Source organism: Papio anubis, chromosome 2 (genome assembly GCF_008728515.1).
Source record: "Papio anubis isolate 15944 chromosome 2, Panubis1.0, whole genome shotgun sequence".
Lineage (NCBI taxonomy): Eukaryota > Metazoa > Chordata > Mammalia > Primates > Cercopithecidae > Papio > Papio anubis.
In genome coordinates, this window is record NC_044977.1 from 107,543,999 (window position 1) to 107,558,827 (window position 14,829).

At 43.6% G+C, this 14,829-nt stretch overlaps 1 protein-coding gene and 1 long non-coding RNA gene across 3 annotated transcripts in view; one reads left to right on the plus strand and one right to left on the minus strand.

The window, feature by feature from the left end:
* Positions 1 to 14,829, plus strand: part of MCF2L2 (MCF.2 cell line derived transforming sequence-like 2) — a 253,043-nt gene that overhangs the window by 115,008 nt on the left and 123,206 nt on the right. For both annotated transcript variants that reach the window (XM_003894766.5, XM_021934624.2), the window contains exons 7-10: positions 1,545 to 1,694; positions 8,371 to 8,495; positions 9,116 to 9,230; positions 10,310 to 10,429. In XM_003894766.5, coding sequence (XP_003894815.3) covers positions 1,545 to 1,694; positions 8,371 to 8,495; positions 9,116 to 9,230; positions 10,310 to 10,429 — 510 coding nt within the window. The remainder of the gene's footprint in view (positions 1 to 1,544; positions 1,695 to 8,370; positions 8,496 to 9,115; positions 9,231 to 10,309; positions 10,430 to 14,829) is intronic.
* LOC103882154 lies at positions 3,300 to 14,337 on the minus strand. Its single transcript, XR_001899907.3, has 3 exons — positions 11,885 to 14,337; positions 5,497 to 5,626; positions 3,300 to 3,786 (listed from the first exon to the last, which is right to left on the minus strand). It is a non-coding gene; the product is annotated as an uncharacterized LOC103882154 (long non-coding RNA).

Sequence of the window (14,829 nt, forward strand, 5' to 3'; positions counted from 1 at the left end):
CCTACTGCTTAGACAAAAAGATCCTTTCAAAATATTACTGCTTTTTGGCGATGCACCTGGTCACCTGAGAGCTCTGATGGAGATGTACAAGGAGTTGAATGTTGTTTTCATGCCTGCTAACACAACATCGATTCTGCAGCTTGTGGATCAAAGAGCAATTTCAACTTTCAGTTTTACTATTTAAGAAATACATTTTGTGATGCTATACCTGCCATGTATAGTGATTCCTCTGATTGGTGTGAGTACAGCAAATTGCAAACCTTCTGGAAAGGATTCCTCATTCTGGATGCCTTTAAGAACATTAGTGATTCATGGGAGGAAGTCAAACTATCAATATTAACAGGAGTTTGAGAAAAGCTGATTCCCACCCTCAGGGATGACTTTGAGGGGTTCCAGAATTTAGTGGGGGAAGTAACTGCAGGTGTGGTGGAAATAGCAAGAGAACTAGAATTAGAAGTGGAGCCTGAAGATGTGACTGCATTACTGCAACCTCATGATAAAGCTTGAATGAATGAGGAGCTGTGTTTTACAGATGAGCAAAAAAAGTGATTTCTTCATCTTTCTGGGGATGATGATGTGAACACTGTTGAAATGACAACAAAGGATTTAGAATATTCCATAAACTTAGTCTACAAAGCAGTGGCAGAGTTTGAGAGGATTAACTCCAATTTTGAAAGAAGTTCTATTGTGGGTGAACTGCTATCAAACAGTATTGCATGCTACAGAGAAATCATGAAAGGAAGTCAATTCATGTGACAACTTCATTGTTGTCTTATTTTAAGAAATTGCCACTGCCATTCCAGCCTTCAGCAACCATCACCCTGATCAGTCAGCAGCCCTCCATGTTGAGGCAAGACCCTCCAGTGGCAAAAAGATTGTGATTTGATGAAGGCCCAGAAGATTGTTAGCAATTTTTTAACAATAAAGTATTTTTAAATTCAGGTATGTGGAATTTCTGACATAATGCTATTGCACACTTAATAGACTACAGTATACTGTAAACATAATTTCCCTTTGCACTGGGGCACAAAAGAATTTTTGTGACTCACTTTATTGTAACATTGGCTTCATTGCAGTAGCCTAGAACCAAACCCATAATATCTCTGAGATTTGCCTGTATATATAACTAGGAATAATATAACCACACATGTACAGTACATATTGTTTTATAAGTGAGGTATATAGATTCTTTTGTGTGTGACAGTGCATTTTATGGGTGTCACCTCTTTGAACGAGAGACTCAGAAAGTTAGAACTCAAAGGAATTTTAAAGATCATGTGGCTCAATCACTTTATTTTATAGATAAATAAACTGACATTCAATGTAAAGAGCTGACTTATACAAAGTCATTTGGTCAACTAGTAGCAGCACTGAGACTAAAACCAGCCTCTTTTTAATCTCCCTATCAGGATCAGGTCCTCTATACCATTTCCAAAGTCAGGTAATTCACTCATTTTGTCAACGAAATCTGTTGTCTTTCCATCAAGAGAGCATGTTGGTGAATGTTAATCTCTCCACATTGTTATAATTATCTGACCTTCCAGGCCATCGAAAACTTTGCCTTGACCTTGAAGACCACTGCCCAGATGCTGCAGACGTTTGGGGCCTGCCTGGCCACAACAGAGCTGCCCAGAAGCATGCTATCCACCGAAGACCTTCTCATGTCCCACACAAGGCAGCGGGACAAGCTGCAGGTGAGCGGTCAGTGGCCTCTCAGAGGCTAGCGTCTGTGCCAGCAGGTATACCTGCCTTTTGGAGAGAGCTGGGAGCCAAATTAACAGTTAAGCCCTCATTTTCCTTCTTCTTTAGTGACTTGGAAGCCACTGATCATCTTAAACCTTCCAGACAGGCAGTTTGTAATGAAAGAAGTATCTTGAGACTGAGTGGTGAGTAAAGGATGGTGGGAAGCAGCACAGAGAAGGGCTTTTCCAGCTTTGTCTGGGTGAGCTGAGGCATGTGAGCACCCTTTCAAGGGTTGCACTCCTGTGATCCTGCTCAGGACAGAGCAAGACAGAACATGCTAAAATTGCAGGGGGTAGGGGCTGGCTTTTGAAATACAAGCTTTCCAGCAGTGGTTGTAAAGTTTTGGGGCAGACTAATAAGCTGACTTACTGCTTCACTTTCTCAGAAGTGTGTCTTTTTATTTGGGGATGAATTTGAGAAAAAGGACTATGGAAGGTGCCCTGACCTGGGTTGAAGGAGAGGCACCTATTAAATGATTCATAAAAGCACGTCAGAACCTGCTGAGGAAAGGGAGCTTGGCAGGTTCTTTTAGTCATGCAGTACAGGGAAATCTTCCTGGGGCTTCTCCCTGGATGAGTGTTGGCACCTTTCTACCTTGAGAAGCACAGACCAATCCCATTATTTCACAGAAGCCCAGTTTTCAATAGGGCAGCAAAATGAGGATTGGACGGTCACTGTATGTGTCTTGGCCTCATGGAACGTGGGAAGAGTTGAACTGTTGTATCTGTGACCAAAAATTTGCAAAAACGCTTTGCTAGATGGTTGATTTGTTCATTTATTCAACATTTATTGAGCACCCACCACTACTTGCCAGGAGAACCAAAAAGGCAACCTCAGCGAACACATAGTCTACTTAGGAGAGTCTCAGAGTCTAGTAATCGAGGCAAATTAATGTTTCCATGTGCCAGGGAACACTGTTAAATTTGGTCTTTAAGGAGGTTGTTATTCAAAAAGAGATGACCGGGAGTGGTGGCTCACATCTGTAATCTCAGCACTTTGGGAGGCCAAGGTGGGTGGATCACCTGAGGTCAGGAGTTCGAGACCAGCCTGGCCAACATGGTGAAACCCCGTCTCTACTAAAAACATAAAAATTAGCCAGGCTTGATGGCGGGCGCCTGTAATCCCAGCTACTCAGGAGGCTGAGGTGAGCGAATTGCTTGAACTTGGGAGGCGGAGGTTGCAGTGAGCCGAGATCTTGCCACTGCACTCTGTCCTGGGCGACAGAGCGAGACTCCATCTCAAAACAACAACAACAATGAAAGAGAAATATATATTCCAAAGATTACTGTGAATAATCAAAATATCTGGACTGGGCTGGGCCCAGTGGCTCACACCTGTAATCCCAGCACTTTGGGAGGCTGAGGTGGGCATATCACCTGAGCTCAGGAATTTGAGACCAGCCTGGACAACATGGTGAAACTAAAACTCTACTAAAAACACAAAAAGTAGCTGGGCTTGGTGGCAGGCGCCTATTATCCCAGCTACTCGGAAGGCTGAGGCAGGAGAATCGCTTGAACCCAGGAGGCAGAGGTTTCGGTGAGCCGAGGTCATGCCACTCCACTCCAGCCTGGGTGACAGAGTGAGACTGTCTCAAAAAACAAACAAAAAAACAAAAAAACAAAGCAAATCAAAATCTGGACTGAAATTGTAAAATCCTGATGACATCCTGAAAATTTTCCCTGAAAATGCCTCTGAGAAGCTTGGCCTTTGCTTTTCTAAACCTACTGGCTTAAGTTCACATGATTCTTAGGAGGTGCGAGTTGCAGAAAGCAGGGCCTAGGTGCCTCTGTGAAGTGTGCTAGGAAGGAGTTTGCAGTTGCACAGGCCCTAAAGTGATCCCTGACCAAAAGGAGTCTGCAGAGTGGTCCTGTTGATACAAAGGGGTGTCATGGGAAGGACGCCCAGCGCAGCAAGGACTGTGAAACTGAGCTCTGTGCCTAGGGCTCATGAGCACAGTGCGTTCTTTGCCTCAATCCCTGAAGGGTGTGGAGAGGTCGAAGAGCAGAATCACCAGGATGACAACGTGATCAGTCAGGAAGGTCTCTGGAGAAAAGGTTAAAACATTTGGATTTTAGATAAGGACACATTACTGGGGGGTGAAAACAAGCCAGTCAGGTCTTGCTGTATGTGCTGGTGGCAAGGCAGAGGGGTGGGGACAGGGAAGGCAGATGAGTGGGTGTTCTATATTTCTCTACACAGGCAAAGAGTTCTGCAGAGGTAAACAGGTGGGAAAGAACCAGTTTCCAGGATGGAGTAAGAGGATTTCCTTATGCATGCTAACCAGCTGTTCTCAGAATTAAAACAGGCAGCTCTGAGCAAAGGAGGCTAAGACTTCTCTCAGGTTATGGGGTGGAGTAACCTTGGAGGCCACATAGTTAGAAGTATTATTTGACATTTATACTCTATTATGTTAATTTGGTTAAACACCCCCTATCCAAGCTGTAAGACAAGTGAAAGGAAATTAGAAGGTTCCATTTAATTGGCCTTTTAGTAAAAGAAATGCTTGCATTTATATTCCATGCTACCCTAAAATCATGGTGAAGACCTAAAATTATTTTAAGACAAAATTCTGAAAGTGATTTAATTTGTCCAAGTGTTTACCTCGATTAAGAATATTAAGTGAATTTGGATTTAAAATATTATCATCTTTATTTTACCAAGTAATATTAATTAACATCCTTTAAAAGACAACACAGGCTGGGCACAGTGGCTCAAGCCTATAATCCCAGCACTTTGGGAGGCCGATTGGAGGTGGATCACCTGAGGTCAGGAGTTCGAGACCAGCCTTGCTAACATGGTGAACCCCTGTCTGTACTAAAAATACAAAAATTAGCCGGGCATGGTGGCTGGCGCCTGTAATCCCAGCTACTCGGGAGGGTAAGACAGAAGGATCACTTGAACTCGGGAGGCAGAGGTTGCGGTGAGCCAAAATCACTCCATTACACTCCAGCCTAGGCAACAAGAGTGAAACTCCATCTCAAAAACAAAACAAAACAAAAAACCAAAAAACCAAACAAACAAAAAATACAGATAATTTCTTAAGGCCTTTTTGTGATTACTGATTATTGTCCCAATTCAAATTTGATTCCTTATCTTGTAGCTTAGAAGCATGAATACCAAAATCATTAAACTAGAGTTACATTTTTCCTCTTTCTTATCCAAAAGTGACTTAAAGAGAGAAATGGTTTATATTAGAAAAAAAGAGGTACTGGCCGGGCACAGTGGCTCACACTTGTAATACCAGCACTTTGGGAGGCCAAGGCGGGTGGATCACGTGAGGTCAAGAGTTTGAGACCAGCCTGACCAACATGGAGAAACCCCATCTCTACTAAAAATACAAAATTACCCGGGCATGGTGGTGCATGCCGTAATCCCAGTTACTCGGGAGGCTGAGGCAGGAGAATCGCTTGAACCTGGGAGGTGGCGGTTGCAGTGAGCCGAGATCACACCACTGCACTCCAGCCTGGGCAATGAGAGTGAAATTCCGTCTCAAAAAAAAAAAAAGAAAGAAAAGAAAAAAAGAGATACTGTTTAAACTTGTATTAATAACTTAGTAGTTTTTGTGGTTATTTATGCATATTTTATTTTACCCTTATTGGTCTTTTACCTACCTTTTAATCAAAGATTCTATATGTCATTAAATAATTTCTTTTCCAGCTAGAAGAGTGAAAAACTATTGTAAGATCCATTCTTAAGTACAGTGAACTTTTATAGCTATTTAAATAGCTATAAAAGTTGTAGCATGTGATTTACCGTTTTCTCCCAGCCTGGAGAGGGTTTTTTCCTAAACAGCTAGCACAGCTTCGGGGATTTGGCTTGATGTCTTGAATTCCTTTCTCCTGGATCTTTAAGAGAGATCTTAGGTATACGCGTCTGGTCGCCTCTACAATCAAACAGAATAGGAGAGCTATTGAGTTGGAGAGGTTTTCAGTCTCACTTGCTATTTCTCTAGGGAATTGTTACTATTTGTTCAAAATAGTCTTCCAGTAGAACCTCTTTTCTTTTGGCCCTTCGGTATATTAAGCCAGTCAGTTCACACAGAAAAAAATCTCAAAACATCCACAGTGGAACAATCATATCAAACTTTTAAGCAAACTGATGACTTTACAAAAGGCTCTTCCCCAGAAACATAAATTCTTTCCCCCAGCCTGAGCCACAGTTTGGGCCTTAATCTATTCTTACAATCAGAGAGTGCTCCCGACTTCAGTAAGTGCTATTTTCTGTCCAAATTGTGGGCACCTTGGGCTTCATACTAAATTTGAAACCTTATTTTCTCTGTGATTTCTCTCTCATCTGAGGGACAGAAAGGAAGAGCAAGTCTTGTAAACACAAGCAGCTTTAGCCTTCCCTGGGAGAGCTGAGCTCCGGATGAATGAGACAAGCAAACAGGACTCAGCTACCCGTGGTTTCTGCTGTGTGCCTTTCCACCCATCAAGGAGAGTCCGAGCAAGTGCTCAGAGCGCATGCACAACGGCACCTCCACCTCGTCTGCCAATTGGATCCTGTTCCAAGGTGGTGGTGGGGCTCCCATTTTCTGAGGAAAGGGAACTTTGGTAGGCAATGAGCTATCTCTCAGTTTACAAGCAGTCCTCACCCTGCCACCAGCAGGACCCTGTCAGCACAGGGAAAAGGAGACTCTACAAAAGGGAGCATGAACTTAAACACATGTTCTGGAAGACAGTGCCCTGAGTTCCTCCAGCCTGAGTGCAGGCAGTAAAAAAATTAAATACCCAAAAAGGTTATTTTCTTTCCATGGAAACTGAAACTCCAGTTTTAGGCTGAGCAACTTCCCCTTACCCTTTCCAAGTACCATAGTTGCTCCATCTTTCCATCTGTGTTCATGACAGATTTTTGTAACCCTACTCAAGTTGACCATGTGGTTGAATCCCAAAGCAGTCACTAGGTCACAATTTTTGCTTGTATCCTTTTTAAACAGTGTAAAGGGGATATACAGCATGTGACATCACTTGTGAAGATTCACCTTCCCTGTCTCACACACTTTCTTCATGCTGTGCCACACTTCGGGTGTATCCCTCTTCCCAGCTTCCCCCTCCAGTGTCTCCTTCTGCCACAACAATATGGCGCTTCTCCTTTAGCCTCTCTACCTTTCTTCCCAACTCTTCTTCATATATGGGTGTGTGTGTGTGTGTGTGTGTGTGTGTGTGTTGCTGGAAGCTCAGCAGCAGTTAAGAAAATGAGTGGGAAAAGCCACGACCCTCTTTAGTGGGTGGGATGAGGGAATGGCTAAGACACTGACTCAGGAGTACATTTTTTCTATCATATCTAATTTGTCTTTATCCATCTGCAACCTGACTTCTTTTAGGCTGTTAATTAATTTATCCAACCTACAAATATTTCATGAACATTGATGAGATAAGAAATGAGGGCTGACACATGAGAATGGAAAAGAAGAGATATGCCTGATTCCCAGGCAAGAGTGCCAACCACGTGGCTAATGTGGGGCACTATTTGGAGTGGGCAGAGCCAGAGGAGGTGTCCAAAGAACCCTGAAGGGCTAGCTCACAGAAGCCAAGTCCATCATCAGCCAGATCCAGGGCCAGGTTTGAGGATGGGTATGGCCATGTAACCCTTCCAGGGGAAATTCTGGAGTAGGATGGGACACAACAAAAGTATGAGCTTGAGAGGGTCCAGGACTTCTGTGTGATCAGAGTGGGGAAGTCTAAAACTCTTCCCACAGGGAATGAGCTCTAGGCTGTGTGAAGACCACAGAGGTGGCTGGGCCTAGAGGAAGTGATACAGTGTTTATGTGTGCAGAGGTGATCTCTTGGTTTGTTTTAGAACTATGGGCCTGTTCTAATGCTCAAGGGCATACCAAACCAGCCTCCTCTGACCCAGGAACCAAACCCGTAATTCCCAAGCACAAAATTCTAGGTCAGGCTCTGCCACTTTTGTTTTGCAGCCCGGGCTTTCTTTATGGGTAAGGCTCAGGGCAATGAGAGATGACCTGCACTGTCCAAGGAAAGGACTACAGCTGTTGGCTGAAGGAAGTAACCTTCCACAACTGCATAGCACTAAGTCTTTGTGTTAAAAAAGCAGAATGGGGGGTTGGCTTGGAAGTACGAATCTTTCCATGTTAAACTGAAATTGCTGCCCATATCTGCCAAACTTAAATAATTAAACAAGGCCACAGTTGGTTGGCAGGTGGAGGGAGAGCAGGTGTTTATTGATGAGACCAACCGAAGTATTTTTATGATCAATTAGCAGTTATTACGTTATTATTGCTTGGTAGTTTCTAGCATTCAACATTCAATATCTATCATTTTCTTGTTTCTGGTCACTGTCTTGGATTAAAACTAGGTTGTATTAACTAGTTTTGCTTTTAATTTACAATAGTAGCTTGAGATATACAAAAAGCAGATGTTGATTTTGAAGAGGAAAAATATACTTTTTTTGGGTGTATACCCTTTCAGATATTTTGAATTTTGTATCATGTCGGTACGTTACCTATCAAGGATAAGTTAATTGATTAATTTTAAAGCTGCATCTTGACTTCATCAGCATTTAATTTCCTAAATGAAAAATGTACTGATCTACCTCTTCACCCCAATTCTACCAAGAATTTGTTTTTTCTAATTCCTTCTAAGAGAGACTACTTTTATTTTCTAGGATGAGCTGAAATTACTTGGAAAACAGGGGGCCACATTGCTGTCATGCATCCAAGAACCAGCCACCAAATGTCCCAACAGCACACTCAATCTCAATCAACTTGAGAATGTAACTACCATGGAAAGGTGAGTGAGTGAGATGGAATCTGCCTTTTCAGGAGAAAATATATAGAGCTAGATGTTCTGGAGCAACCAAGAACAGATTGGAACAGCCAATATTGGGTCTTGGTGGGGCCAAGGAAGAAGAAGAACATTTGAGACAACAAAGGAAAAAAGATCACATCCATCTGGCATCCACGTATGGAGATCTTTTTATGAGCATTCCATTCCCTGCTCTTCAATGTCTATGACATGCTCCCACCCTAGGATTTTGAGGGAGAGGGTAGTATTTATTGGGCTCCATTTCCAAATAACAGTTTGGCTTGGAGCTGTGCTTTATATTCGTGTGTCTCAGGTAGAAAGAAAGAAGGCATGAAGGTAAGATCAGCTGGAGCACATTCTAAAGCACAGCAGCTGCATCTGAAGTGAAGTTGCTGCCTGCACTGTGGGTGTCCTGATTGGAAAATGAAAGGTGCAAAGCCTGCTGAGCCAGAAGAAAGGCATAGGTGACACATGCTTTCATAATAAGGAGATGGTTGCAATTGATACCACTGACCGAAGACACAGGTGTTCTATCCATAGGCCTATATGGATGCCTGTGGAAATGAATGCTAACCTAACACCACTTTCTCATTCTTTCCTGAAAGGTTATTAATTCAACTGGATGAAACAGAAAAAGCCTTTAGTCAGTTTTGGTCCAGTCATCATTTGAAGCTTAACCAATGCCTACAACTACAGCATTTTGAGCACGATTTTTGTAAGGTATTCTTTTCTTGTTTAATATAACTTTCTTTTCTGCTACTGTGACCTCTGGTTTTCTCTCCCTCCTCACTCTTTGGTATGGGGTTTCCCTCTTTTCCCTAATCCAGCTTTCTCCTTATCTCCTTGCTTCTTTACAGACCACCCCCTCCAACCCCCTTCTCACTTTTTCAGTGGAGTAAAGGTGTTCTAGAATCCCATTTTCCTGTTGCAGTACATGGCATTTCAGCGATGGTTTATCTTGCTTTTTTTTTGAACAGGGTCTTATTCTGTCAACGTGGAGTGCAGTGGTGGTGCCACCATGGCTCACTGCAGTTTTCTTTGATCTGTCTGCTGCTCCCACCTCAGCCTCCCAAGTAGCTTGAACTACAGGCAATGCCCCACCATCACACTAGATAATTTTTTTTTTTTTTTTTTTTGAGACGGAGTCTCACTCTGTTACCCAGGCTGGCGTACAGTGGCTCAATCTCAGCTCACTGTAACCTCCTCGGGCCCCTGGTTCAAGCTGCATTCTCCTGCTCAGCCTCTCCGGCTGGGACTACAGGTGCCCGCCCACTACACTCAGCTACCTTTTGTATTTTTAGGAGATGGGGTTTGACCCCTGTTAGCCACATGGTCTTGATCTCCTGACCTCAGATCTGCCCGCCGCCTCCCGGAAGTGCTGCTGGGATTATAGGCGTGAGCCACCGTGCCTGGCCCAGATAATATTTTAATATTTTTGCAGAGACGAGGTCTCCCTATGTTGCCCAGGCTGGCCTCAAACTTCTAAGCACAAACAATCCTCCTGCCTCAGCCTCCCAAAGTGCTGGGATTATAGGCATGAGCCACTGGACCCAGCTATCTTCCTTTTTGATTGATAATTGGTTGAATATAGTTCTAATAGTTCAACTACAGGTGAATTCTGCACCCCCAGCTTAATTTGAAAGTTAGTGAGCTGCAAAAAACAATTTTTTAACATATATAGATATATACAAGTCTTGAATCCTCTTTGGAATTTTGAGTTTTCTTGAAGCATAACAAACCTATACCTTCAGGTGAGTGAGTGTTGGTTTACTTCTGGACTGTTCTAATGTTTCTTGTAGGCTAAGCTTACCCTGGATAATTTGCTGGAAGAACAAGCAGAGTTTACAGGCATTGGAGACAGCGTGATGCACGTGGAGCAGCTTCTTAAGGAACACAAAAAACTGGAGGAAAAAAGCCAGGTTTGCTTTCTGACATTTTTGTGTACTGGGAAGGAGGTTGCTGTGGACGGTGATGGATCATGTCCAGTCATTGCTATTGGAAGGTTGCTAAAGGACACAGGAATGCCCAGTCCTGCCCTTCAGTCACCCCAGGATCCCAAGGAGAGTTGCACATTAACAACTGCTATGAATAATACGGGCAGCACAGAGTCCCATTAAAGCCGCCGAACATACAGTTGCGGTTGGACGCTCAGGTGGGGTGAGGACTCTGGACCAGCCCTGCCCTCTTACGTGGCCAGCAACCAAGTGGGAGAAGGTCACAGCAGGTTCATCACTCACCAGAACAATTATCTCAGAGTCTCACCAATCAGCTTGAGCTCCTCCCTGGAGCCTGGACTAGGGGACTGGGAGTTGTGGGGTTGGTAGTAGACGGGAAACTTTCAAAGGGGAAACCAGGGAAAAAAACAACAACTAGTTTTATACCTGGAGCAAGACAGTTAGACGGGGGAAACTGGTCCACATTAATTCCATTGCTACACAGAATTGGCAAAGCTTTCTCCTTTCTCATGTCCCAGGAGTTGTAAATATGAAACTTGTATAAGAATATGTATTTTACAGTCCCATACTGGAATTAAACAGTGTCCCAGATCTGCACAGAAGTCAGCATTTAGAAGTGATTACATTTTAAGTGTTTACAAATTTGTTTTATTACAAATGAAGAAAGCGGAGTCATCTCTTTCCATAGAAGTTCCTTTCTGCTTGTTTAAAATTAGGTTCTTTATATTTTTGGGTCTTGGGAACCAAGTGCCCTATGGTTAGCGCTTCCTTTCTTAGCTAATCTGGAGGCATGTTTCTCAGATGGCAATTTTGCAGTACTAGAGATGTGCCAAAGTGTGAGCCTCTGGCCAGCAGCACAGATGTCACCTGAGTAAGTGCTAATTAGAAATATAAAATCTCAGACCCCACCCTGGAATTGGAATCTGCATTTTAAGAAGATCCCCAGGTGATTGACTTGTACATTACAGTTGGAGACACACACCCCTAAAGGATACGAAACAAAGTATACTAAGGCCACACTGACTCTAAGAGCTGTCGGTTATAGATTCTGAGCTGCAGGTGCTTGTGCACATGCATGAACACACAAACCCACCTGTGTATCCAGATCCCCATTCAGGAATCCCGTCCCTCCCTAGCGAGTGCTCTTTCTCTTACCAGTGACCATTTGTCAGATAGGCTAGTGCCGAAGACACACGAGTCATCAGGAACATTTCTTAAACAACGGAAAAGGTGAATTTCATATCTGTGATGACTATATGTCTTAGATTCTTCAGGACAGCCTCAATCTTATAACATTTTAGTTTTTTCAAAAGAATTTTTTACTGAATATAGGTACTATATTTTTTGCTTATTCATATATTAAGAAAAAGTGCCTCATCAATAAAATGCCTTCGTATATATATGAAAGTGGCTACTGACCTATCCGGAGGGTTATTTATTCATCAACAGGTATTCCTTATCCTGGGTTCCATGGATGCGGCGGTGAGCCAGACAGTCCAGATTCTGCCCTCATGGAGCTTACATTCTACTGGAGACAGACGGTTCACTAAAAAGCAATCAAATTAATAATAACATCAGATAGTAACAAGTGATATAAAAAAGAAAACAAAATATAATAGAAAGTGACTGGGGATGCTACTTTAGCTAGCATGGTCTGGAAAGGCCTGAGAAGACGACCTTTGATCTGAGATCTGTTTGATCTGTGTAATCATGCAAAGACTTAGGGAGCTGCGGGTGCAAAGGTCTTAAAGTGGGAATGAGCTTGGTGAGTTCAAGGAACATTGCTAGAGCAGGTGGGCCAGGAGGAAATGAGGGGACAGAGATGAGCAGAGGCCAGGTGGTCCTGTTGCACCCTGAGATCTTTTGCGAGGATTTGAATTTTATTCTCAGTGGAACAGAAAGCCCTTGGAAGGCGCTCTGGACTGTGTTTTGAATAGTGGTGATGGATCTGCATGACTGCATCACATTCTGTCTTCTGCCCACCTCCTTGAACTTGTGGTCCTTGGTATATACTTCAAAAGTTGCTGACCTGAGCTAGGGATGAAACCTATGGCTATGGAACACAGGAATGCTCTGTGAACCCATGACCCACCTTTCATGGGCAACATTCTGGAAGCAGCTAGACTAGCCCACTGTGGATGACCTGTGACTTGCAGGATTTGCAGACCTGTCACATCCTGTGACTTGCAGATCTTGTTTCTAAACTTGCTTCCTGAAGGATGCAGTACACCTGTGTCTCTGCCTTTGGGTCAATCAAACAAAGCTGTCTCACCATAACTGAGGTCGTTTTCAATATATCTTCCCTCAGACTTCTCAGAGGCATGGCTTCTTCAGATGATTAGGGCTTGGCTCATCTTTCTATTTGTCCTTTAAAGTGTTAAAGGAACAAGACTGTGTCTGGCCACAATCTGACAAATATCTGCTTGGGGTTTGTCCTTTCCTCGGCACCAAGGGGCAACTCCCTCCCAGCACAGCCGCACACTGGCTCTGGGGTGTTGCCAGCTTCCTTATTCCACACAGTGACATCATCCTCACAAGTAACCTCAGAGTCAGCTCACTAACCAGGCTCCTGTCACATGCTGATTCAGCCTGCTCTTTATCTTGTTCTAGTTTGAGGGTTTAGCAGTCTTTTGAATGCTCCTTCCTGATTCTGAAAAACAGTAGTTTCAACCATTTATAGGTCTTCTATAAAAGCAGAATTTGCGGCCAGGTTTTGACTGTGGAAGCATACTGAGACCCTTGCTGAGAGGCCAGCAGGGAACACACCAGGATAGGGTGGAGGAACCACCAGATTTCAGCCTTGACCTCTCCCTATAAGGGTGCTGTGTCTAAGAAGGCATGGAACCCAGGCCATTAACATCTACGGATGTCATCTAGTTGGAGGGTCGTGACTTTGTGTACATGTGTGAGATTTTCAAACACACACAGAAATAGACAGACTGGCACAATGAACTCCAAGTGTCCGTCATTCAATTTCAACAACTATTAACTTTCTGCCTTTCTTGTTTCATCTGGCCCACCTCCCCATACACACACTCCATCCCTATGGATCATCTGTGGGTTTGTTCTAGATTCCCTGACAGAGTAACATCACTCGCTTTCTTGCTATTTTCTTCCCTAGTAGGCACTCTCATCTCTCATCTGTTATATCAGTAGAGTCCTCAGGGGGGAAATAAACTGTTATTTCAATAAAGATTTCTGAATCGCAACTTCTAAGCTGCAACTTGACTATCCAGCCTTCGGGAATTTTCGGCATCTGAAAGATCCCAGATGGGCTTGTGATCAGAGTACCGGAATTTAGCCATTTTTCCCTCACGCTTTCTTTTTTACTTTGGAGATTTTGATGACTATTTATCTTGAGCGGGAGGTATATAAACTAAAAATATAAGCTTCAATTTGGAGGTTTCACTGTAAATTTCTTTGCAGGCACCAGGAGGATTTCATAGCACATGTGGAGAGGCCAGGTGGTTGGAAGGTGACAAGAACATAGGCTTTGGAGTCAGATAGGGATGGATTAAAATCTTGGCTCTAACAAGTACCAGCTGTATGACCCTAGTCATGTTTCTTAGCCTTTCTGAATATGGTACCCCTCATCTGTAAAACAGAGATAATAATTCCTACCTCACAGAGACCCTGTGAAGATTAAATGAGTTAGATGCGTGGTAGGGACTTCATGTGGTCGGCCTGCAATGTGGTCAGTGGTCAGTGGTCAATATTCAGTGGTCAGAAACTATTGTTGTCCTTTCAATTCTGTAATAGTGACCTTCCAACCATATGGTGGCTGAATCTGGGTTGCTCCTTAGTTTCCCTTTTTGTTTTGAGACGGAATTTCACTCTTGCTGTCCAGGCTGGAGTGCAGTGGCACAATCTCGGCTCACTGCAACCTCCACCTCCCAGGTTCAAGCGATTCTTCTGCCTCAGCCTCCTGAGTACCTGGGATTACAGGTGCCCGCCACCACGCCCGGCTAATTTTTGTATTTTTAGTAGAGATGGGGTTTCACCATGTTGGTAAGGCTGGTCTCTAACTCCTGACCTTGTGATCCGCCGGCCTTGGCTTCTCAAAGTGCTGGGATTACAGGCGTGACCCACCGCGCCCGGCCTCCTCAGTTGCCTTTATGGGTGTTTTTCCCTAGACACATTTGGACCTGTTACTCATATCTTTCCTCTAACATCTCAAATGTCTTCTGGACAGTTCTGAAGGGTGAAATACTATATGCCAAGGGAAGGGCAGGCTCTGATCACCACAGGGCGATTTGGAAGTATCTTGTGGTGAATTTCCCTGGACCCAGAAAATTCTGCCCTGTTCTTAATAAATTAGGCAGCTGGACTTAAAAAAAATGTCAACAGAGACTTTCTTGCCAAGT